Raw genomic sequence first — 25,404 nt, 5'->3', positions numbered from 1 at the left:
GTTTATTGGTTACCAGTCAGGGCTAGGAGCCAGACAGTCGTTCCAAATATCAGAAACACAGATAAGGAGATACACAATGTTTTGCTTTTATACACATTTTCCGAATTAAGGGCGTCCTGGTACTGCAAAATGTGCAGCAAATCAAAACATTCCAGCCACAAAATCCCAGAGAATAAACAAACCAACCAACGAAGATCAATGAGACTTTGCTGGTTTCAGTTGGTCTCTGCTATGTTGGGGGTTTTTTACGCATGGCTTTAATAAACTATTTCTCACACTAATAAAATCTCTACTTTTATTTCTTTCAGTTCAGCTAATGTTACATATTATTTGACACATCAGCCTTTGATCTGTAGCTTTTTTATACATTTTCTGTTTTCCCAACAATATCTCAGCAATGTTATCACAAAGTCAGTTATATCTATAAAACACTCAATTAAAAAAAAAAAGTGACTCTCGTCTATAGGAATTTGGTTGGGTGGAGGGGAAAGACTGTACAAAGTTGCACCCGGGGACAAGCAGAAACTTACCCTTCATGCTTGGGCTTTAAACTTTTGCTTCTTCCACATGGGCTCTTCTATAATATCAATGGTGGCTTTGGGTTGGAAAAATGGCTGCCCAAAACAAGTTAACTAGGGTGAAGCCTGGAAATGGGCAAGTTAATGTTGGGTTTGGCTTCTGTTTTTCAATTACTAAATACACGGGTAGATCTATGTGTGCCCTTACCCTGAGACCTGTAATACTAGTTAGTAATCCACTCAGCAATGACCCGTATTCCTATCATTGGATTGGATTCAAAAATTTCTTCAATTAAACTTTAATTCCTACATTGCTAATATTGTAAATGGAATAATGAAAACTCTGTTTAGACTCTGATTTTTAAGCTTTATAGTCACAGACTGTGGATACCTTCTTGGGGGAGACAACTCATGGGATTTGTACTGATCCATTATCTTCTCTTCCAGTTTTTCTTTTTGTCGCCTGAGTTCATTTAATTTATCACTAAAAAAAAAATACAAAGGAATGAAAAAATAATAACATCACTTTATGTGTCTGAGAAAGTACAACTGTAAAATGTGTCCATTTGTGGTTTCCAGGCAATAGAAAAAGAATTAAAAAATTGTCTCTAGATGTAAGAACACATTTAATACCTGAAATGGCCCATGGGGAAAAAATCATTGTTTGTGGGCAATTATCACTTACAAAGAGTAATCAGAGAAGTTCATGTTTAGTGGAGAACCGCAGGGATCTGTCCTTGTTCCGTTGCTTTTTAACTTGTTTATTAATGACCTAGAGGTGGCCATTAAAAGTACTAAATTGCAGAGAGATGTGACTAAATTGGAAAACTGGGCAGCAAACTGGAAAATGGGGTTCAATGTTGATAAATGTAAGGTTCTGCACTTGGGTAGAAATAATATATATGTGAGTTATACACTAAATGGCAGTGGGTTTCCTTAATCGAGAAGGATTTGATCATTTTTGTGTATAAGAAACTGTGCAACTCTAGGCAGTGTCATTCTGTGGCTACTAAAGCAAATAAAGTTCAGTTGTGTATAAAAAAAAAGGCATTAACTCAAGGAATGAAAATGTTTTTTTGCCTCTTTAACGGTCCCTGTTAAGGCCTCACCATGAGTATGGGGGGCAGTTTTGGGCTCAGATCCTTAAAGAAACAGTAACACCAAAAATTCAAAGTGTTTTAAATGAATGACAATATAATGTACTGTTGCTCTATGCTGGTACAACTATGGGTTTACTTTACTGGAAACACTACTATAGTTTATACAAACAAGTTGCCATGGGGGCAGCTATTCAAGTACTTAGATGATTTTTTGGACAAGCAGAACTTCATAGGCTATTGTGATACTAAAATCTACAATTAATATAGAAAGGGGTATATATAGTTTAGGTGAGTGCATGGAGGGGTCGGAGGGGTATATATAGTTTAGGTGAGTGCATGGAGGGGTCGGTGTGAGTGTGTGTATGTATGTATGGACGCTGGGTTTCATTTGGAGGGGTTGAACTGGATGGAGTTTGGTCTTTTTCAACTAAACGTAACTATTTTTAAGGAGGGTAATGTGTGTTTGCTTCACCCCTAGACACACTGATAAAAAACATGACCCCTGTCCCTTTAGCCAGTGCTTTTGGCTGATGAAAAGTATGTGTGCGACACAACTGGATGAACATTTAAAGGCACATACTCATATAAACACCACATGTAACTGCTATTCATTATAATGGTGTATTGTTTCACGCAGGGTCAGTATGTTACTGTATTCGTTTTCTTTAGCAATATAAGCTACAGTAATAACTCTGATATATAAAGCTTTGAGAAAACAAAATCGTTACACAAATTAAAGATTTTGACCCAGCTAATCTCCATTTTTGAAATCTTCTTCATACAAAGTGCAGGCTCATAGGGGCGTAACTGATACTTTCCCCCTACTTTCCCTTGCAGGAATATGACGCATGGTCTCCACTCTTCTTGCACATAAAATTGTATTTACAGAGAATACCTGGGACACATCCGGCCTTTCATAAGTCTTGTGTATCAGACACTTACATGTATTGTCTTTGCTCGACTTGGAAAAGGTCTTTGCTTTCCATATTCTGTTCCAGGAGGGTTCTGTTCTGCAGCATCAGCGTCTGAATCTGATCCAATAAGTGGCGGTTTTCTTCTTCTAAGTTGCCTTTCAGTTGGCTTAATAGCTGGCGTATAGAAACCAGCGATCAGACCAAAGACACAAAATGATAACAAGGAAAAACATTGGCAAGAACTCCGGCCAACATAACATTGTTTATAAAAGATACAGAATATCAGATGACTTCAGTGTTCTTTGAGTCTTAAAGGAACAGTTCAGTGTAAAAATAAAAACTGGGTAAATAGACAGGCTGTGCAAAATACAAAATGTATCTAATATAGTTAGTTAGGCAAAAATGTAATGTATAAAGGCTGGAGTGAGTGGATGTGTAACATAATAGCCAGAACACTACTTCCTGCTTTTCAGCTCTCTAACTCTGAGTTAGTCAGTGACTATAAGGGGGGCCACGTGGGACATAACTGTTCAGTGAGTTTGTAATTGATCCTCAGCATTCAGCTCAGATTCAAAAGTAACAGTTATGTGCCCCCCCTCAAGTCACTGATTGGTTACTGCCAGGTAACCAATCAGTGGAAACCAAGAGAGCTGAAAAGCAGGAAGTAGTGTTCTGGCTATTATGTTACACATCCACTCACTCCAGCCTTTATACATTACATTTTTGTCTAACTAACTATATTAGATACATTGTTTATTTAGCACAGCCTATCTATTTACCCAGTTTTTATTTTTATAATGAACAATTCATTGAAATATTGAGATATTTTTGTATTTTTATGAACGTGTATACTTCAACCAGATAACTGCTTCACTTTCCTCTTTAAGGGCCAGGCTATCACTTCAATCTGCATTAGGTTCTAAGAAAACTATTTCATTCATTTTCTACGACAAAACATAGGCAATTAATTTTCTAAAGTGACTATAATCACCTGTAATGTCTGAACCCCATTTTCATGTAACTAATCCTCTTCTGGGCCTACTTCAGTCACCCCACTGATTCTCGATGACCCTGAGAATGAAGCCCTAAATCATTGCACTCTTTTACTATTTCACACCAATTTTTTTCAAAGGTCAAGATTAAAACTGACCCCATCCCCATCTCTTGGGAGCCTAATGCAATGGCTTATCCTATCTCCCTACATTCTAAAATGTAGTATATAATAATCATAGTAGAAATAATTGCCAATCTAGTCTACCAACTAGCCACACACACCTACATATTCTTAGGCTTAAACTCTCCGGCGTATGAATAGAATCTCACCTCGCACTGATTATTCAGCTTGGTTGATGTGATATCCAGCTGTTGGTACTGCTCCTTTAATTTGGAGAATTCGGCTTCCAACCTGGTTTGCTCCAGTTTACCGCTATTAAGGAGGGTTTTCACGTTTTTATGATCGCTCTGCAGGCTCTCATTTTCCCGTAACAGCTGTCTGTATGTGTGATTGAGCCTGTGGGAAAACATAAAAAGATGCATTTGTACCAAAGCTGAGAAAATACTCAATTTGTGAACCAAACAGGTTCCAAATATCCATCCCTTGGACTAACAATCAGGTCTGCCCAGTCCAATCTACAACTCAGTTGGGCCCTAATATGAGGTGCCGTTGGTTACAGCTCTGATTTGGCATAAGCTGGCAAGACACAGACCACTAATAGTGTAATAAAATTAATGCCATTTGTTTAGTGGCCCAAATGAGTTGCAAGATGCTCCTTTATTAATGATACAGACTTGCTCCTATCACTTATAGGAAGGTCTCAAGTTCAAGGGGAAGTAAAAGAATACAAGGCCAGTATACAAATGGGGATTCATTGAATATTTAGGGCTGCAGTATTAATAATATATAAAATAGGTTTTAGTATCTATCTTGTTTTTCCCCTATATAATTAGTTTGCTTTTAGCAAGGCAAGAATCTAGAGCAGCAAAGGTAAAACTTCATTTCCATGCACTGACAATGTCATTTATCACCTTAACCCTGTAGCCTCAGATTAGGAATCATGTAGAAGCCCCTGATGCTGAGAGCAGCCCACAAAAACAGCAGCAGCAGCCAAAGCAGAATTCTGTTCTAAATAATGAACAGCTCAGTCTGGTCACGGCTCAGCTCATTCTCTCCATTCCCTTTAATCAGCACGAAACCCACCAGCCCACAAAATACAGGATTACAGCATCAGGCCTTGGAAAATGTAAATTCAATGAGGGCTCGTAGCACTCACATATACTGCAGGGCACATGCCAAATAGACAATTAAATTGTCACTGGGCTTCAAAGGCTCATAAAAAACTATTTTGCCACTGCTCTCAGGCAGCATTTATTGTGTTGTTCTTCTCTGCTGCCTGTGACTGTAGAACTGTAAGTGTAGTCACTGGGATTTGTAGACAAATATTGAAAATGCAGAGCTGAGAAACCACTGGGGATCTGCCATATCCCCAATCACAAGGCTGCAACATTAAAGGGATACTGTCATGGGGAAATTTTTTTTTTCAAAATGAATCAGTTAATAGTGCTGCTCCAGCAGAATTCTGCCCTGAAATCCATTTCTCAAAAGAGCAAACTGATTTTTGTATATTCAATTTTGAAATCTGACATGGGGCTAGACATATTGTCAGTTTCCAGCTGCCCCAAGTCATGTGACTTGTGCTCTGATAAACTTCAATCACTCTTTACTGCTGTACTGCAAGTTGGAGTGATATTACCCCCTCCCTTTTCCCCCCAGCAGCCAAACAAAAGAACAATGGGAAGGTAACCAGATAGCAGCTCCCTAACACAAGATAACAGCTGCCTGGTAGATCGAAGAACAACACTCAATAGTAAAATCCAGGTCCCACTGAGACACATTTAATTATATTGAGAAGGAAAAACAGCAGCCTGCCAGAAAGCATTTTTTCTCCTAAAGTGCAGGCACAAGTCACATGACCAGGGGCAGCTGGGAAATTGACAATATGTCTAGCCCCATGTCAGATTTCTAAACTGAATATAAAAAAATCTGTTTGCTCTTTTGAGAAATGGATTTCAGTGCAGAATTCTGCTGGAGTAGCACTATTAACTGATGTGTTTTGAAAAAAAACATGTTTTCTGATGACAGGATCCCTTTAACACCTTCAAGTTCTGTCCCAACAGGGGTGTAATTATAGGAGTTCAGGGGTCCTGGGTGCAAGTAGGTTCTAATGGGGTTCCCAGGGATTTAGATCTTTGCCCACAAAAAAAGTGGGCTTCAGTGTGCAATAATCCACCAAGCAGGAGGTAAATGGACAGGGAAATGTTTGCGATTATGGTTTGAAATATTTTATTTGGTTTTCACAATAAACCATAAAAACCAATATGATAACAAATAGTATGCAGAATAAGAAGATTAAATTAAAAAGTGATGAGTGATTTGAGGCAGGGGTGCTTAAAGGAGAAGTAAACCTTTATAATAAGTGAATGTAAAATTGATGAGGGGCTATTCTAAGCACTTTTGTCATTTACATTCATTATTTATTTATCTTTAATTCCAAGATATTAAGGGATACATGTACTGTTAATATAAATAAATTGTGTTACACCAGCGCCACCTGCTGGTCAGTTTCTGACCATTCTGACCACCAAGTAGTCAAGGAAATATGTGAGAAATTTTTCTAATTATTTTCCTAAGCAGAAAAACATCAGAGCAGCCTCTTTCTTTCTCCTGACAACTTCCTTGACTACTTGCTGGTCAGACTGATCACAAACTGACCAGCAGGTGGCGCTGTTATAACACAATTTATTTATATTAAAAGTACACGTATCCCTTAATATCTTGGAATTAAAAGAAAAATAAATAATGAATGTAAATGACAAAAGTGCTTAGAATAGCCCCCTCATCAATTTTACATTCATTTATTATAAAGGTAACAAGGAAGGGGGCATATTCCATTTACACAGAGGCCAATTTTCTGCTAAGCAGCGGCATAACTATAGACAAAGGTCACAGAGGGGCAAGGGGGGCCCGGATTGAGGGGTTTGCTGCACAGATATCCCCACTTTCCTAACTCAAGGCGAGAGGGAAGGGGGCATCCTTGCTGTGCTCACCAGGCCCCTCCGAAGATTTTTTGCAGGGGGCGGTGACTAATATTTACGCCACTGTTGCTAAGAACACTAGAGCAGAGGTTGCTATCACATATCACAATTCTTTGCCAAACATTAACAATGCTTCCAGCTTATCTGCATATACACACTATACAAATATACCCCAATATACCCCAGATCTGTAACCCTACACATATGTATAGCATGCACCAAAATATTCATGCTTGATTGTGTGCTTGCTGAACTACAATTTGGCTGTTGGGCATTGCTGGGAGCTGCAGTGTAAAAACCACTGGAAGCCATATTGGACATGGGTAACAGCGTTGCTATAAGAAAATAATTTTTTTTTGGCAAGAACGCTAATATTTCCTAAAGGGCACACAAATAACCTTGGGGGAATAAAGCCAATTACCTCCCATGCTCCTCGGTCAGTCTCTGGTAATCCGACGCCAACATTTCGTGCTGTTTGTTCTCCTGCAACATTTTGGCTTGCTCCTCCTTAAGTGCTTTCTCCAGTTCTTCCAGCTGAACTTTTTGTTTCAGTAACTGGTTATATCTGGGGTAAATAAAACAACATTTGTGTTATAAAGCTATGGATGAAACCAGTTTATATGTCAGATAAAAGGCTACATTTCTGTGCCTTCCTTTTTGGGTTAGACGTTGGGTTTATCTTTCATTTAAAGACCATACACATTTTGCCTTTCCTAAAACATACAAGTGCTAAGGACTCTGCTTGTAGATTCAGCCTTGCACAATAGTCTTGTGCCAAGGACTCTGCTTCTAGATTCAGCCTTGCACAAAAGTCTTGTTCAAAACTACAGGTAATGGAAAAGCTACAGCAGCAGATACAACCTGATCTTTGTTCATAGTCTGCACCAAGAGATAATGTGATTTTACCCCTGTAACACTTCTGCTAGAAACACCTTTTGCTTTTGGGGGAGACACAGTAAGTAAGATAAAGTCCACAAGAACCTTAGAATTAGAAATGTTACCCTATCTGATTTACAAATATATCAGGGTAAGATAAAAAGTTGTTTAGGCCATAATTAACGACTAGAGCAGGAAATGAAATAACAGCCAAACGCAGCAGTTTTCCAGTAAACGCCGGAGTCTCTCCCAGTGAAAGTCTTATGGGCAATAACAAATGCTGAAGTCATGAAAAGCAGCAGACAGTGAAGAGCTTGTTCCTTAAATGCTGGAAATGCCTTTACTGGTCTTTACTCTCAGAACTTTTGAGTGACCCAAACACAAACCCTGCTTATTACACATTTCATTTGGTTCCTCCTTGAGGGTGAGGAAACGTCTCATTTTTAGCTTCAACTGTGAACCAAGTAATAGAGGAAATGTATCTTTAAGTGACATGTTATAGACAAATGAAGTCATTTCTTGTGTTTACTGGAATATCTACTGTGTAAGTGCAGATGCTACTGTGTTAAAGGAGAATAGAGTCCCCTATACATCTCTCCCCTCTCCCAACTGCACCAATGGGGAACATCTAAACTGCTCCATTTGCTGTACCTGCTTCTAAAGGAGCACAGCCAGATTGGCAGGGAGCTTCTTACTCCATTTCAGGTCATCAGAATTATGTGCAGCTAAAGCCAATTCAGACCTGACTTCAATTGCACATGCTCTGTGCCAGTGATTAAAAAGAAGTGATTATAAAGTGGTACAAGATGGTGCCTACTAACCCTGCTACCCTAATCTGCTTTTAAGCACCAGGTACAGCCAACAGGGTTCTTAGTAGTGTGGTTCCAGATTGCCGAGGGGTTTTTTGTTCCCCTTTAAAGGCAGCAAAGTGGTGTATAGGGAGAGAGTTGTGCAGTTCAAACCTGCCTCGATCCATTTAAACAAACAGGCACATCATCCTTTACCTAAAATGAAATCTGTTAAAGGGGAACTATTGCGAAAATGAAAATGTAATATAAGCTTCATCATACTGAAAAAGGAAACTTTCTAAATACAATTAAATATTCTGTATTGTTTTTGAAATAATCAAGTTTATCTTCACTATTCCTCTCTCAGCATCTGTTTCTCTTCATTCTCTCTTCATGCAGCAGTTGGGTGTCAGATATTCACTGACAGTTACATCCAATATATCTTATAGGGGGGCTCCTTTTGCCTAGAAGATGTATTAGAGGTCACTCTATTAAACTCACCAGACATCATGTCTCTCTACATGCAGAATTTGTGCAAAAGGCAGTTATTTTGTTACACTTTGTTTGTACTGGAATCAGTTATTTGAGTGAGCTCTAATACATCTCCTAGGAAAGGAGCCCCCCTATAAGATATATTGGATCTAACTGTCAGTGAATATCTAACACCCAACCTCCTAGCAGATGAATTAGAGGTCACTCAAATAACTGATTCCAGTACAAACAAAAAGTAACAAAATAACTGCCTTTTGCACAAATCCTGCATGTAGAGAGACATGATGTCTGGTGAGTTTAATAGAGTGAGCTCTAATACATCTTCTAGGCAAAAGGAGCCCCCTATAAGATATATTGGATGTAACTGTCAGTGAATATCTGACACCCAACCTCCTAGCAGATGAATTAGAGCTCACTCAAATAACTGATTCCAGTACAAACAAAATGTAACAAAATAACTGCCTTTTGCACAAGTCCTGCATGTAGAGAGACATGATGTCTGGTGAGTTTAATAGAGTGACCTAATACATCTTCTAGGCAAAATTTGCATGACCATAAAAGTCACTGTAACCCTAGAAATAGGAATGCACCAAATCCACTTATTTGGGGCTTTGGCCGAATTCCAAATGTTTCATGAAGTATTCACCCAAATCCTGAATCAAACGTGAACCCGATTTGGCATATGCAATTAGGGCAAGCAATGGTTAAAAAATACTGAATAAATATCGCACTTTCCTTGTTTGTGTTATGAAAAATCATGTAATTTTTAAGGATTCAGATTGGGCAAATCCGAATCCTGCTGAAAAAAGTTGAATCCTGAGCAAATCCTGAATTCAGTGCGTCTCTACCTAGAATGACAACTTTATCTGACAATTTTATGCACAAGAACATGGAAGTGACAAATATATAAATACCGGCGAGCAGAAAAGGCTGAGAGATTTCAGATACAATAATCTGAAAAGCCTTAATGGGTGACTGTACAAGGAGACTTATAATAGCACGGAGGCTGAATAATAATCTCCAATAAAAACCAGCAATTGAGCCTTCATGGAACAAAAAGAGGGATCTGCAGACTTCATGAGCTCACTCTCACCCCAGCCTTATTTTATCTGGCCGTCACTTAATTACCTGCATAGCCAGACCAAGATTCGGAATGTTTCCATTAGGTATATTTATTAGAGGCCTGAACTGCCAAGAACTTCTCTCTTATCCCCAAACACTGTCTGGCTGAGCGCACAGCTGCTGTAACAACCCCTCCAAAGAAACGAGGCAACCAAATTCCAAAGCTACTGTTGTCTTCTGTGCCATTAAATTGTGGCTTATCTAATTATTATTTATAAAGGATTATTTATATAGAATCAATATACCTGAACAGTCAAGTCTATAGGGAAGTCATGAGCTTCAGTAGAACCTGGAAATCCACTGCTTTGTGACTTGTGCTCTTTTACTACAATACAAGTTGAATCAATTCAATGGATCCTGCATCTTTCAGCTTTACACCCATTCCTTCCTATGGCATATTCCCATGGTGTCCATCCCAACTCCTGCCGCCCTAAACTGTACCCCGGGCTTCCCAATAAGCTTAGTCATTACCTGTCTTCGAGGTCCTTGTGCTCTACCTCTAAATGTTTATGTGCAGACTTGAGGCTGCCGTGCTTGGAGATAAGCGACTCATATTCTGCCGCCTGCAGCTCATGGACTTGCGCCAGTTTCTCATGGTCTTTCACCAGAAGCTCATACATGGACTTCAGCTCCTCACGCTCTTTGCTGAGGGATTCATTTTCATTTTCGAGGGTAGACTGTTGCATTAGAAGCTGGGAATTCTGATTCATAAGTGATGTGCTTTGTGAGTTAAGGGTAGAATTTTCAACCTGTAAATCAGAAACAGATTACAGTAAAATTAGACTCTGGCGCTCTCCATTCATAGATCAAACTAACAACTTCTCAAGATGGATTGTTTGCCTTTAAAAATGTGTACCAACTGCATGCTGGTTAGTTTAGATGCCAAGTTTACATTTCATTAAATGAGGGGCATCACAATGGGATATGCTTTATATTAGTATTATTACTGCTCTACCCAGATGTGTGTGACCAACCTTATAGTGAGGAGGGTTAGAACCAGCTTGTAGCTAAGAAGAATATTTCAATGGTTTCTACACAAAACGACAAACAGGTGCCACAAGTAAATGCGGCCTTACAAGGGCAGATTAAAGCTGCTGATTAGTGATGGGCGAATCTGTCCGGCTTGCCAAAAAATTCATGAAACGCGAAAAAAATTTGCAACAATTTTTATATGCATGAGTATTTTGTCCAAATGCATTAAAGTTAACGGGCGTCCGAATAATAATGACGCACAACCATTTTTATGTGCGCAACAAAGTTTTTGCCGGCGAATTTTCGTGATATTTATTCGCTGACAACGAAACACGAAAATTTGCCGCAAATCCATGCCTGCCAAATTTATTTGACCATCACTACTGCCGATATCAGTCCTTTAGATTCGGCAGCTTCGGGGGCTTCTGGCGGGTCTCCTCCATAGATATCAGGACAAAAATCGTTTTGCCCTAGGTTCAAACAAACAATCAGATTAACCCGATATCGTCCTGCCTTTGGTGGGCATATCGGGTTAAAATCTGCTTGTTCGGCCCTAGAGCCAAACGATCAGATCTTATCGTGTATGGCCACCTTAACCAATGTATCAGTGGTCCAAGTGCTCTAGCTGTAGACCCTCAAGTTAGGGAGCAGCAAACCATTCATTTTAAGAACAGGCAAACGTGGGCCTTCCGGCACTCTAGGAATCCCACAGGGATACAGATATAAAAGTAAAGACTTTTATTGGAAAAAAAGTGAAATGTAGACCTCTCCAGAGTCCCTACGCGTTTCATGCTCAGCAGGCACTTGGGCTTTCACAAGGCTACAGTGATCAGCATTATTACATGTGCCATAAAACCCTCGTCCTGCACCATTATCTATGGAAAGCCATGCCTACTTTTATTATATGTATGTTTTTATAAACAGAAATGATCTCATTCTTTTACAGAATATAATACCCATTGCACTTGTATCTACTCAAGGGCCCATTGTGCAAAAGCCATAGTTTTGATCACAATCTCCAATGATTCCATGAAGACTCCTTACAGGTTTGCCATTATGTACAGACAGGTTTATTCATGGGGAGTCAGTGATACCTGCAGCTTGGCGTTCTGGGTCTGCAAAGTGCTGTTCTGCTCTTGTACGGATATCGTCTGCTTCTGAAGTGCTAAAATCTGTGCTTGTAAATTCTCGTTTTGAGTTTCCAGTTGTTTCAGTTGTGTTTTTAGTGCCTGTTTCTCTGCCTGCAGAGTAGCGTTCTGTGGGGATAAAGATCACGGCCGGTCATTAAAGCTTTCTTTTAATTTACTCTTCTATTGACTACACTCCTGTTGTGTTCCTCTGGGGCAGAATACCGTGTATATGGAAATATTTCATTTGGCTCGTTATTAAACTCCAGGGACATCTCAAACCCAATCCAATGTACTTATCCAACCCGCATAAAAGGAGATGTACTTGAGACAAGTAGTTTTGCTAACCAACTGCAGAAATCCTTTACCAATTAATAATCAGCATATTACAAATATAAGTAAAAACAGGGCAAAAATACGGCGGGTATGGTGAGGCCTCAAAATTATTTTAATGATGAAAAAATCCTCAATTCAGCTCACATTTCTCTCAACTTCTATTAAGCGATCCTTGATCTTCAGCAGCTCTCTGGTGGTCTCCTGGCTCTCCCTTTCCCATTTAGTCACAGGTAGATTTTCCTCACCAGATCTTGGTGGAGAAGTATGGACCAATCTTTCCTCTTCTTGCCTCTGTTTAAGTGCTTCATAATTCTTTTTAACCTGCAGCAAAAAAAACAAAACAAATTCAAACGGTCACTGCCAAGGACTGCAAGTGGGAGGCAGACAGTTTGGGTTATTTCAGGGGTTGAGGTATCTCAGGGGTTGAGGTATCTCAGGGGTTGAGGTATCTCAGGGGTTGAGGTATCTCAGGGGTTGAGGTATCTCAGGGGTTGAGGTATCTCAGGGGTTGAGGTTTGGTTTATCTCATGGGTTTGGGTTATCTCATGGGTTGAGGTTTGGGTTATCTCAGGGGCTTGGGTTATCTCAGGGGCTTGGGCTATCTCAGGGGCTTGGGCTATGTCAAGGTTTGGGCTATCTCAGAACCTACAGTTTTAAGCTCCTGTCGAAGCTGCTGATTAAAATTGGCTGACTCCTCTAATCGGGCTTCAAGGGAGGCAATTTTTTCTTCTTTTATTTCCAGAGACTTCTTCAGCGTTGATTCTAACTTGGACTCCAAGAGCTTGTATCTGCTGAACACAGGAGCAGATGTGTTTAATTACTATTTCTACAGACATTTGACGGGAACTTCACAGTAACTCAAGTAATTGCAAGATGTGCGCGTAAGCTGCCATTTATAGAGCACACATACGTGACGCATCTGGGACAAGTTAACAGAAGCTTATTCATTTTATTCATGCAGCCTTCTCCCCTGACTTCATCTTACATGTATTCAGGAAATATACCAAAGAAAGCTTTTTAGGGTAAAACAGAAACAGTGAAAACGACTTTAACCTCCAACTTTTCTTTGGACTGATTATAAAACATAAGAGGAACGCACAAGGGATAGATACACATTCATTAAATAATTCAGTACAGGTCCACTAACTATAAACTATGTTTAATATTAATAAAAGCCATTTGCCTGATTAGTCCTAATAAAGATAAAATCTGAACAGTGTTGCAAGTACAGGTAGGGGATCTGTTATCCGGAAAACCCGTTATTCAGAAAGCTCCAAATTATGGATAGGCTGTCTCCCATAGACTCCATTTTATCAGAATTTTAAAAATTCATATCCTTTTTCTGTGTAATAATAAAACAGTCGCTTGTACTTGATCCCAACTAAGATATAATTAATCCTTATTGGAGACAAAACCAGCCTATTGGCTTTATTTCATGTTTATATGATTTTCTAGTAGACTTAAAGGGATACTGTCATGGGAAAAAACATTTTTTTCAAAACGCATCAGTTAATAGTGCTGCTCCAGCAGAATTCTGCACTGAAATCCATTTCTCAAAAGAGCAAACAGATTTTTTTATATTCAATTTTGAATTCTGACATGGGGCTAGACATATTGTCAATTTCCCAGCTGCCCCAAGTCATGTGACTTGTGCTCTGATAAACTTCAATCACTCTTTACTGCTGTACTGCAAGTTGGAGTGATATCACCCCCTCCCTTTCCCCCCAGCAGCCAAACAACAGAACAATGGGAAGGTAACCAGATAACAGCTCCCTAACACAAGATAACAGCTGCCTGGCAGATCTAAGAACAACACTCAATAGTAAAATCCAGGTCCCACTGAGACACATTCAGTTACATTGAGAAGGAAGAACAGCAGCCTGCCAGAAAGCATTTCTCTCCTAAAGTGCAGGCACAAGTCACATGACCAGGGGCAGTTGGGAAATTGACAATATGTCTAGCCCCATGTCAGATTTAAAAATTGAATATTAAAAAATCTGTTTGCTCGTTTGAGAAATGGATTTCAGTGCAGAATTCTGCTGGAGCAGCACTATTAACTGATTCATTTTGAAAAAAACATTTTTTCCCATGACAGTATCCCTTTAATGTAAATAACTGAAAGATCCATTATCCGGAAAACCCCAGGTCCAGAGCATTCTGGATAACAGGTCTCATACCTGTACTATTAATGTCCCTGCTCTGCAAGGTAAGGCTCTTTATTAAAATGACTTTTCTGGATATACATATTACAAATGAATGTAAAAGGACAATACAGCATTGGTACAGCTCAAAGTAATGAATAAGGGAAACGGGGAGAAAAACAAAAATACATTAATTGAATAATAAAGCAATCATTTTAAAGTCTTTAAGTAGCCGATATAAGCCTTAAGGTTCCTTGGAGCACAAACGTATCATATACTACAGACCCTACGAAAAGGATTTTGCAGTTACACCAACATCCCATCACTTCTGACTTGGAAGTCTGCCAGATTCATTATTATTATTACTTCATTATCAATGGGTTTGTTATAAAGACATCGCCATGACATCTAAATACGATAGATTTTACCACAAATGGTAGAAATGGGGCACATTACATAATATCCTTAATGTTCTAACACCCTGTTGGTGGCCCTTGGACCTTCTCCAGATGTTTCTGGCACGTAGTAATCGGTTATTTGGCTATTAGCCCCTTTAATAGTTTGGCTTGTGACTGACCGACCTTTTCATACACAAAGATAATGAGAAAACATCTTGGTTTATAGAAGGGAATAGAATATATGGGCAAGTGCGGTTACCTGTCATCCGTAGTCTGTTCATCGCGCAGCAGTCGCTCTTTGTTCAGCCCAATCTTCTCTAATTCGTGGGTTAGTTTCTCCAGCTCATTATTGCTCTGTTGTGCTTTTAGTTTTTCGTTCACCAAATCCTAGAGGTTAAAAACAGCTTTTACTCACTGTATATTGAATAAAGCCACACAATTATATATATATATATATATATATATATATATATATATATATATATATATATATATATATATATATATATATATATATATAAAGAACTATATGCAGGACACAGTTCCAGGATTCAGACCTTCTCATTCGACTCCTTGCAATAATTCCTCAAGGGTCTGAAAGCTTTGGAACATATTCGAAGATTTGAAACGAAATATTAAGTGGGCACATGGGATTATTGTATTTACTTTATTTAATGCTACAGCAGCGAGGACATGGTGGCTCCAGTACCAAGTCAATGTGGACTGACACCAGAGAGAACACTAGTACTTGCGCTGACCCCACATTGTTCTGCCAGTCCAACTGCCATTATTATTATTATTATTATTATAAATTATTGGTCAGTCAGTAGCCAACTCTGTGCTGCTTGTGGTGCCAGGGTATCCAGTGCTTTTTGTTCAATAATGTGCTAGAAATTCTGCTAAATTAATGGATTAGGTGCTGGGATGCCTTTAGCCATTCCCTTCAGATTGAATACTACCCCCTACCACTTTAGCTGCAGCCCCAAGCTACTGTTCAACTACACCTCTCAATATCCATAGACAGGCAAAGCCATATAGTGGGTTTTTAGTGGGATTCCCCCCCAGTTTCCCCTTTGTTATCAGTAGGGATGCACTGAATCCAGGATTCGGCCTTTTTCAGCAGGGTTTGGATCCGGCTGAATCCTTCTGCTCCACCGGACCGAATCCAAATCCTAATTTGCATATGCAAATTAGGGGCAGGGAGGGAAATTGTGTGACTTTTTGTCACAAAACAAGGAAGTAAAACATTTTTTCCCCTTCCCACCCCTAATTTGCATATGAAAATTAGGATTTGGATTCAGTTCGGTATTCGGTCGAATCTTTCGCGAAGGATTCGGGGGTTCGGCCGAATCCAAAATAGTGGATTCGGTGCATCCCTAGTTAACAGTGTTTTCAGCAGCAGCAGCAGTCTCTTATGCAGGGAAATAAGCACTACACGTAGCCATCTTGCCACTAGTCATAGGCAAATAAATTCCTTGCCATTTTGTTTATTACTGGCTACTAGTAGAGTCTCATCATAACAACTAGAAGAGCTTCCGTCACTCACCCGACTGCCACACATATTACATTCTAGAGCACTGACTGTCAGGCACCTCACTGCCAGCACAGGAATTGCTCTTTCTTCTATGACATTCCCTGTGTATATGGGACGTAAGCAGAGAGATATGCTCATAGTGTCTGGGTAAGTAAGGGGTTAAGTCGCCTCCCCAAACACAAAAATCCCCCTCCACCCATGCTGCCAACATAAAGCTTCCCCCAAGAGGATCACAAAAAAACATATTAAAATAATAATTGTATTATCCCATGACACACAAATAATATAATTATATATAATAATAAATTAATATGGACTACTAAAGCTTTTGCAAGTGAAAAACACAGCAATGCCATTGGCACTAGTTCTATCAGTCTGATACACCAATAGGATTTGTTGCAGAATTTCCAGTTAGGGCTTATTCCTTGACCTCTGCTGCAAGACTCAAACTCTCTAATAGGCCCAAGTAGGAAGGGATTAAATTACTTTAGCGAGTACATTTTGAGCTTGACCTTAGACACTTATCTATGTCTGTACCCCCAGCTATAAAATATATTTACAATGGCACAGTGCCCTCTCCTCCCTATGAAATCTTTTGTCTTTTTTTGCCAGTTGCTGCTTTTTTCTCAATATTATGACTACAAATCATTTAAATAAAAAAGACACGGGCTTTGCACATTTCAATCCAGAAGGAATAGAAATAAATCCAGACAGCTGCTTCCAACGTTTGAAAACAACATTTAAAAATGACAAAAGGGTCCCTTGATTTCCTTCCTCGGAAGTTCAAACAGGACTTATTCTGCCCCCAGTGTCCCTCGTGGCCCTTTCCTTGTTCCTTCAAGATTTCCCTTTGACACCAGCAGCCCCAACGCTAGAATTAATGATGTATCACCAACAGGCTACAGTCAATGGATTCATTTGTAGTGCTACATAATACCCGTATTAGAGAAGAACGGGCAATTCATGAACCTGGGGTCCCTTCTGAAGGGAAAAGAAACTCAACTCTGCGGCCCTTCAACTCCCAGATAACCCTCACCAGTCAGCCTTGAAAACAAACTATAGAGCTGTACTGTAAGTGCAAACGATAATTGTCAGAGGTTCCAATAATAATAGTGAGATTCTTGAGAAAGGTCCTAAACGGGACTCTCTCTCTCTTTCAAAATGTACTTTTATCTCCCATTTCCCACTAAAGGTCTCTCTCTCTGATTGGGCCCAGGGCATCTGAGATGCATTATGCTAGAAAACTCTACATTTAGCCAAAATAATCCTTATCTTTTGGGGCAACATATAAACATTAATAACACTGGTACACGCATGCCCCAAATTGGCAACCATTCTTGCCTTTGAATGTGTCCTCTGTAGCATCATACGTTGCTGATTTGGCCAGGTCTCCCCCCAACCCTCACAGAATATGGGGTGCTTGCAGGGCATGTTCAGATGCTATCCATATGGCATTCCCAATGATTTCATTAGTTAAACACTGAATAACAACAAACTAACTTAAGCGAGGTATATATATATATATATATACTTGCAATAATGAACAATGGGCCAAATGGGTTGGGGTGTCCACAAACAAGCCAATTGAAATTCATATACAAGAATTGGGACTCAACCCCCACACCATGTGCCCAAAAATGACTGTGGTAATAAATAATCAAACATGAAAGTAAAAAGGCAATATTTATTCACCACCATGCCATAATATGCTGGTTAAAATCAACTTAAAAACAAGCAGCGCTGCATGTGGAATGAGGGATCCCTCTATTGTAGATACTTTACCCCATCCACCGATTGTATGAATCAGGTGTAAGGTCGACCTACACAATGTGATATATATTATGGACACGTGACTAATACAATAAATTGCAAGCAGCCTATATTGAGGTAAACGAGTCCTTAATAATCATGTGAGGAGAGTAAATAGTCCCAAGTAGCACGGAGAGCCAAAAAATTGTCAAAAAGTGAATATTCGCAACACTTGGTGCCCTTGTATTGATATTCAATTTGTTGTAGTATAAACCCAATATTGGGGGTAAGTGAGTGCTCTTAGTGACGGAATCTGTAAATCCACAGAAAGACGCTCAATAGAGCTGTATATACACGGATCAGTGATTGAATCAGGAATTGTTTTTGGTTCTCCATGCTACTTGGGGCTTCATCAGATATGGAGCACTATAGGACACATTTGGAGAGAAAGGTCTTTACTATCAAATGAAACTGAATACACAGACCCAGTGAAATGCCCACCCACCTGGATGATAAGCACCAAGATGGTGAAACCAAGAGAGACCCATTAACACAGTAACCAACAGTTGCATTTATTTTCTAGGTTTCAAAGAGTTTGACCATGACACCATTGCCTCAAAACAAGATTGCAGATGAAAACAAAATGAACTTTGTGCTGGCATTTAGTGGATATCAAGGAAATATCAGATTATCTGGCGTTAAGACTTGATCTTTTAGGTTCGGCCTGACTCCATAGAACAGGCGTCCCAAACTTTTTTTTACCCGTGAGCCACATTCAAATGTAAAAAGAGTTGGGAAGCAACAGAAGCATGAAATAAGGGCTGTAATTGGTTGGTAGCCCCTATGTGGACTGGCAGCTACAGGAGGCTCTGCTTGGCACTATACTTCGTTTTTATGCAAATAAAACTGACCTCCAAGCCTGGAATTCTAAAATAAGCTCCTGCTTTGAGGACACAGAGCAACATCCAAGGGGTTGGGGAGCAACATGTTACTCACGAGCTACTGGTTGGGGATCACTGCCATAGAATTTTACTGTACACCTTTTAGGTTACGTTTATCAATGTATTCTTACTTACTCCAGTAAAATTGACAAAACAAAACAATGAAAAAAACAGCTGAATTCTCAACTTGGTGAAAACGTATTTCACGGGGAAGCCAATTACCTCTCTCAACGTGATTAATGTTTTCTTATCAATGGTTGCTCTTTTCACAAGCTCCTTATTCTCCATTTCTAGCTCTTTCATCCTGGCACAGGATTCTTTAAATGTATTCGTTTCCTTGGAAAGCAATTTATTCTCTCTCTCCAGGTTTGAGATCCTTACATTGTTCTCATCCAGCGTAATGTCCTTAATCTCAGCCTGCTGGCGGAGTCGCTTATTCTCCTTTTCCAGCTGTTTCTTGTCCTTTTCTAATAGACAATTTTCCTGTTCCAGCAGCTTGGTCTCCTTTTCCAGCTGTTCCAGCCGCTTACTAGAAATCTTTAATTCCTCCAGATTTTTCTGCAGAGTCTGATTTTCTGCCTCCAGGTCCTGCAGTTCATTTTCCAGTTGTTGAATTTTTTTGTTGCTGTTTTCCAGGGCCTTCTGTAATCTTTGGTTCTCTGTGTCCAGTCCCTGGTAACTGACTTCTAATCGTTCATTTTTTTTGCAAGACGCCTTCATGAGCTCCAGTCCTTTCCTTAACTGCTCCTTTTCATTCTCCAGTTCTTTGTTCTCTAATTCCAACTGGGCCACCTTTATATTTGTGCTTTTGAGAGATTCCACCGATCGCCGTAGGTTTAGGTTCTCCTCTTCCAGTTGGATGTTCTCTTTCTCTAGCGACTCCATTTGATATTTCAAGTTCTTTAGACTATCCAATGTCTTTTTCAGCTTTCTGTTTTCTAATTCCAAGCCTGCGTTTTCCTGTTCCAAGGCCTCTGTTTTTTCACAAACTATATTTAAACTGGTGATCTTTTTTTGCAAGAGTTCGTTCTCTTTCTCCACTCGATGTAATTCCTTTTCAAGTTCCTCGGACCTCTCGCCCATCTCCTTAAAGTGCTCCAGTTCCTTCTTCATTTGTTTCTTTTCAAACTCCATCTTGTTTAATTTACTGCTCGTCTCTTTGATGGACTCATGCAGAATTTTGTTCTCCTTTTCAATATCTTTGACTCTGGCCTCGGCACTGATTTGGGAACGTTGTCTCAGGGAGGAGATTGTCTGATTCAAATGTTCAGTCTCTTGTTCAAGCCCTTTAATCTAAATGATAAAAATGGGAGAATTATTTTGTGTTGAGCATATTGATGAGATATTACACAGTTCTTTACAGTGAATTTGATGTCAGAACATCTGCACATTTCTGCATTAAAGAGAAACAAAACTCCACAGGTGAATGGAAACAAATACTTAACAAAAAAAAAAGACTTTGGGGACCAGTTGGAGCCATCTCCAAGCCTAACAAGAAATAAATACATAAATACATACGTCTTCTGTTGCTGTAAGAAATGGGAAAAGGGCAGTGATCTGGGTCTGTCGTTAAGGCTTAGATCCCGACTTCTCCAAAACTATTCCAGTCAACCATTCCTGTGACCCTCAGGTTGACGCAACCAGACAGTAAAACAAAATCGATATCAAATATAACATAATGTGCATTTTTATTTACCTAATTAGCAAGGGGACCATGGTAAGTACCCTCTCTGCTCTGCCCTAAAACCATAGCTGCCAACCTCCCAACTGCCCAAAATTAGGCAAGACTGAAAAGGTTGGCTTATGGGAGAGTAGGAAGGTTTAGGGTAAATTAGAAACAGCTGGGAATAACTGTTGGGGAGGGCACTGGTAGTGTGTCCCCTTAAACTGTCCCACTTGATCAATTACAGTATTTGGAAGTATAAGGAATTAATGAATATCATCAAACTTAGGTGGTTATTCCTTCTTCAGCTAAATCCAGTAACTTGCCACAGGCTATAGAATGGTTAAGCAACCAGAATTTTATTGTCATTTTAGAATATTTCCTTCAAGTGTCATTTTCCTTACCTGGCGTTCAGAATTCTCCCGGAGAGTCTCAATTGTTTTTTCAAGCTCGGACTTCTCCTTCATGAGATCGCTGCTTAGATGTTGGCTGCTCTCATTGTTCTGTCGCTCTTGGTTAATCTCGACTTCTAATTTTTCCAGCTAAAATAAATGACGGAGGAAAAAAAAATTATGCCAATGTAATTTATTTAAAAGAAAAGTTTTGGTTGTTTTTTAAAGGGTCTTTTTGAACAGTAGTTACATAATGAGTCAAACCATAATCAGTAATGCAAAGCGATCGTATCCCGTGCCCAGAGGAGTTTGCATGTAATGAGCCCCTGTCCCTAGAAGTGATTGTTATGAACCTATATAAATCTATATTCCCTTCAACATAAGTTCAATGAACAGGGCTTGTGCTACATTTTGCCTTTTGTTTGTCATTCTTGAGCTAAACAGGGCAAACAGTTGAAGATACTCCATGTTTGGTCCTGGCGAGGTAGATAATGAGATTACCAGTGTGCACAAAATCCCCATGGACTTCTGCTAACAAAACAATCACAACAAAGTGTGAAGGGAGGAAGTTGTACATAAATTATCTTCCTTGCAAGGCCCAGATATGGAGTTGCTACACTTTCCCTGTTTAGCTAAAGAAATAACAAGCATAATATTTTTATGAAAACAATAGGCAACAAATATGTTCAGTACAAGCTCTGTTCATTGAAGTCTTGCACTGCCTGGAAGACAAAATGTCAGGTATTGGCAACTCTGTATTATGGGCAAATGACCCTGCAAACATCTTGTATATTGGAAGATAATAGTTTTTGACAGTCAGTAAAATGATATGTAGTTAGGTCACTTTATATATGCAGTTGGGTCCCTTTAGCTGAAGTTTTCAGTGAAAAAGACAGAAAATGTGCCCTTATACCAATGCCAAACCCCAGTCAGTGGAATATTAATCTAGCGACAGAGTCAAGGTCACAGTTTTAGAAGCAAGATGGATGTTTCTAAGGTTACTGGCATTTAGATTAATTGTACAGTTCCACGATTTGATCCTGCGTAGGGTTTTGCATTACATGGAGGCCTCGAGCAAAATGTTGAGGACACTGAAAAAGCATTTTTAGAATAACCCAAATTGCACCCCAGAGGGCAGACATAGACAGAAGGATGGGCAGACGTGCCAGTCTTAATTACAGGATTTATAGGAGACACTCAAATACAGAAGGAAAGTGCTGAAAAAGTAGTGTTGATTTATTAAAAATGTCTTTAAAACCCCTACTAGTCCCGCCCATCTGTTTCACTTTCCGCTGCCTCCTTTCCCAGGCTGTGCAGGGGAGCCGGCGGCACTCAGCACTGTAGGTCCAGCACCAATCAGCAACTAGCAGGACCTCTTAGGGAACTGAAGCCTGTCTTTGTTTGTGCAACTGTAGGGCTGTGATTGGCTATTAAGGTGGCCATAAATGATCAGATGCGCTCATTTGGCTATCTTTCACCAATATTCCTACCAATGGCGATACTACAAGAAAGAGAATGGACTGGATCAACTAGTTGACGTGGTCCTCTATTGCCGGAAAAATCAAACCTCTCTGATTGATATCTTGGCCAGATATCGATCGGGGAGACCCATCAGAAGCCCCCATACATATATACATACAATCATTCTAAAGGACGGATATTATCATCTTTAATCTGTCCGTGTATAGCCATCTTTACCCATTAGGACACACCCACCCCTCATTTGAAAAAAGGACAGGGGCCGCAGCAGATCTACAGGGAGCTCCAAAATGGGGTAACGATCATTTTTAGCCCCGAGCAGAACCAGCGCCGTTACGATTAAGGAGGTTTTCACTTTTGCTATTACATATTCTGTCCACATTGGAATTCTTTCATTCACAGGCAGAGACTAAATAGACAGTCCAGCTCTGGATGCTGCTTGGGAGACATTGTGATACATTTCTAGATATTTTATATAGATATTTTAATACAGTTACAGATAGTGAGGGCATTATGGACACACAGCACCCCCATTTAACATTAAATACAACGGCTTTCAGGTGTGATCATGCCCATATATTGTATAACAATTTGTTGTGGCTGTTCTTAACCAACTTTGCGGAAGGTCACTATAACGGAAGGCATAGAGGTTTATATGTACAAACCGAGCTATACCTACATAATATTATATACAGAGCACCATTGATTCTGTTCAATGCCAGTACTGTAGCAGACAAGGGAAATGTAAATGTTAAACCAATATGTTAGGAATCCCCCAGATTTTCCATAAAACTGCACTGGCCCAGGGTGCAAAAGATACAGATTTTCTGTCTGATTAAACACAGAAATATACAATACCCTTTTGCTCAGCCTTTGATTTTCTCTCTCCAGTTTCAGGATCTTTGTGTTTTTGGCATCTGCGGAGCCCATTGTGTTTCGCAGCTCCTTCACTGTGCTCAGCAACGTCTGGTTTTCCATCTCCAGCTTCAACAGGCGACTGGACGTCAACTCATTCACTTCATGGCCCAGAGACTTCTGTGGAACTGCAAGGTGCATACGATGGGAAGGGAAAGAGCCAGCAAGAAATAAGGGATCAAAGCAAATGTGTAAAGCCATGTCATCTGCCAATGCTCTTGGTTATTTATTTGTAGCATACAACCACCCCAGGGTAGAGTCCTGCATTGGGTAGGGTACCCACGGATTAAGCAAAAAGTCCCTGATTCCTTGGCCGTGCAGGCAGTCCATGGGTAACCCAGCTGGGTACCCAACAAAGGTGCTGGTTTCATTCCTCCCACCCACCCTTGTAGTTCTTCCAGTTTTTACATTTTTTTGGGGGAAAATTCGGCACCAGAGTCTCCCGGGTCAGAAGGTTAGTTGGCCTATTGTGGGTCGGGTAGTGGGAACATGTAGGTCAAATTGCAGGTTTCAAAACAATGGACCCGCGCAGGACTCTATCCCAGGGTATCAGGGAAGCCTATCTTACGATCTAGGACTGAGCCAGGCAGTCTCAAGCACTCTATGCAAATATTAAATGTTACTGGACTTGAAAAATGTTCAGCATAATTGTTCTTATAGTATCTTGCAAGTAACAGTATCCAATGGCTATCTGCAACTGTGAGTATCCATTACTTACACATAGGAGGTGGTCACATATATTCCTAAAAAAACACAAACAGTTAAAGGGCAATTAAACCCTCTGGTGGAAGGAAGAGAACACACTCCCCTAGTAATTGCACAAAGAGGTGTAACTCTATTTAAGAAATACTATACTATATATTACTATTTTTTTTTTCTGTTGTCTATCCCTGAGCTTATAGCGCTGGTTTTCTTCCTACAAACGAAAGATTTTAGAGCTGCCATATTGCTTGCTATAAAGACGCCAACCCCCAATAGAACACCCCTACCGATAATTTATATTCTTAACTTCAGGTAGCAATAGTAACAGCCCCATTCTAGGAACAAATACAAATATTTAGAAAAAGGAATCCTCTGAGCTATACATTCATAAAGCACTGTGCCCATAAATATTGTCTCAAGTGTCCTTAGGGAAATGGCACAAGAGGAGATTTGACACCCACAATAACAAATATCCTTAAAAACCCTTTCCCTTAAGTAATATTGGAATCCCCACACTTTACATGTGGTAGATCTGGAGCAAATTTCCCGGGGTTGATGATCTGCTATTGCCCTTTGGGGAGCACACAATATTGATGCTTTCCTTCTATCCTTACACAGGAATTCCACCAAAATAGTTTTTGCATAAAGCAGGAAAATGGCGGGTGTATAGTGGCCCACGTTGGCCTCTTCAATTCCTCATTTTCCCATTGTTTGTGGTCTTTGCACAATTGATCAGAACAATAAGTACATTATGTGTGTGGCCCCTTGTACAATCAGCACTTGTATGGACTGGGATTATAAAGCTGCTGATACTGAACCATTGCCATCTTTACTGATATATTAAACTTGAAATTATGAGATAAGCACATTCTGTCTGACATAAATGAATGATGAAAGCCTTTTGGCTGTGCTTATTGTTGAGAAGATCTAATACACACACATTGTTTAATTTGTGTAAAGGACTTTTTAAAATTAAGAGGGAAAAGCTTCTTACTTTCTGGGAGGTCACTTGTTTTTGACAGCTGTTCCAGCTCCCAGCCGAGGTGCAAAGACTCATCCATACTCTGCTTCTGAGCCATTTCCAGGGACATGTTCTCCTCCATTAATTCTTCAATTCTCTTTCTTTCCATATCCCGCTCCTAATAGAAAATCA

General features: G+C 39.8%; 1 protein-coding gene across 7 annotated transcripts in view; it reads right to left on the bottom strand.

Annotated features, from left to right (window-relative positions):
• Positions 1-25,404, bottom strand: part of ccdc88a.L (coiled-coil domain containing 88A L homeolog) — a 117,420-nt gene that overhangs the window by 27,201 nt on the left and 64,815 nt on the right. For 6 of the 7 annotated variants that reach the window (XM_018262510.2, XM_018262511.2, XM_041562433.1 and 3 more), the window contains exons 12-24: positions 25,246-25,390; positions 23,493-23,677; positions 21,168-21,305; positions 19,323-20,393; positions 15,136-15,263; positions 12,987-13,128; positions 12,482-12,658; positions 11,969-12,130; positions 10,374-10,651; positions 7,046-7,189; positions 3,856-4,042; positions 2,561-2,706; positions 910-1,002 (exon numbers count right to left, since the gene is read on the bottom strand). In XM_018262510.2, coding sequence (XP_018117999.1) covers positions 910-1,002; positions 2,561-2,706; positions 3,856-4,042; positions 7,046-7,189; positions 10,374-10,651; positions 11,969-12,130; positions 12,482-12,658; positions 12,987-13,128; positions 15,136-15,263; positions 19,323-20,393; positions 21,168-21,305; positions 23,493-23,677; positions 25,246-25,390 — 2,996 coding nt within the window. The remainder of the gene's footprint in view (positions 1-909; positions 1,003-2,560; positions 2,707-3,855; positions 4,043-7,045; positions 7,190-10,373; positions 10,652-11,968; positions 12,131-12,481; positions 12,659-12,986; positions 13,129-15,135; positions 15,264-19,322; positions 20,394-21,167; positions 21,306-23,492; positions 23,678-25,245; positions 25,391-25,404) is intronic. The other variant, XM_018262512.2, reaches the window with a different exon arrangement.

Source organism: Xenopus laevis, chromosome 5L (assembly GCF_017654675.1).
Source record: "Xenopus laevis strain J_2021 chromosome 5L, Xenopus_laevis_v10.1, whole genome shotgun sequence".
NCBI classification, from domain to species: Eukaryota; Metazoa; Chordata; class Amphibia; order Anura; family Pipidae; genus Xenopus; species Xenopus laevis.
Note: the sequence above shows the minus strand (reverse complement) of the source record. Positions and strands in the feature narration are given on the sequence as shown.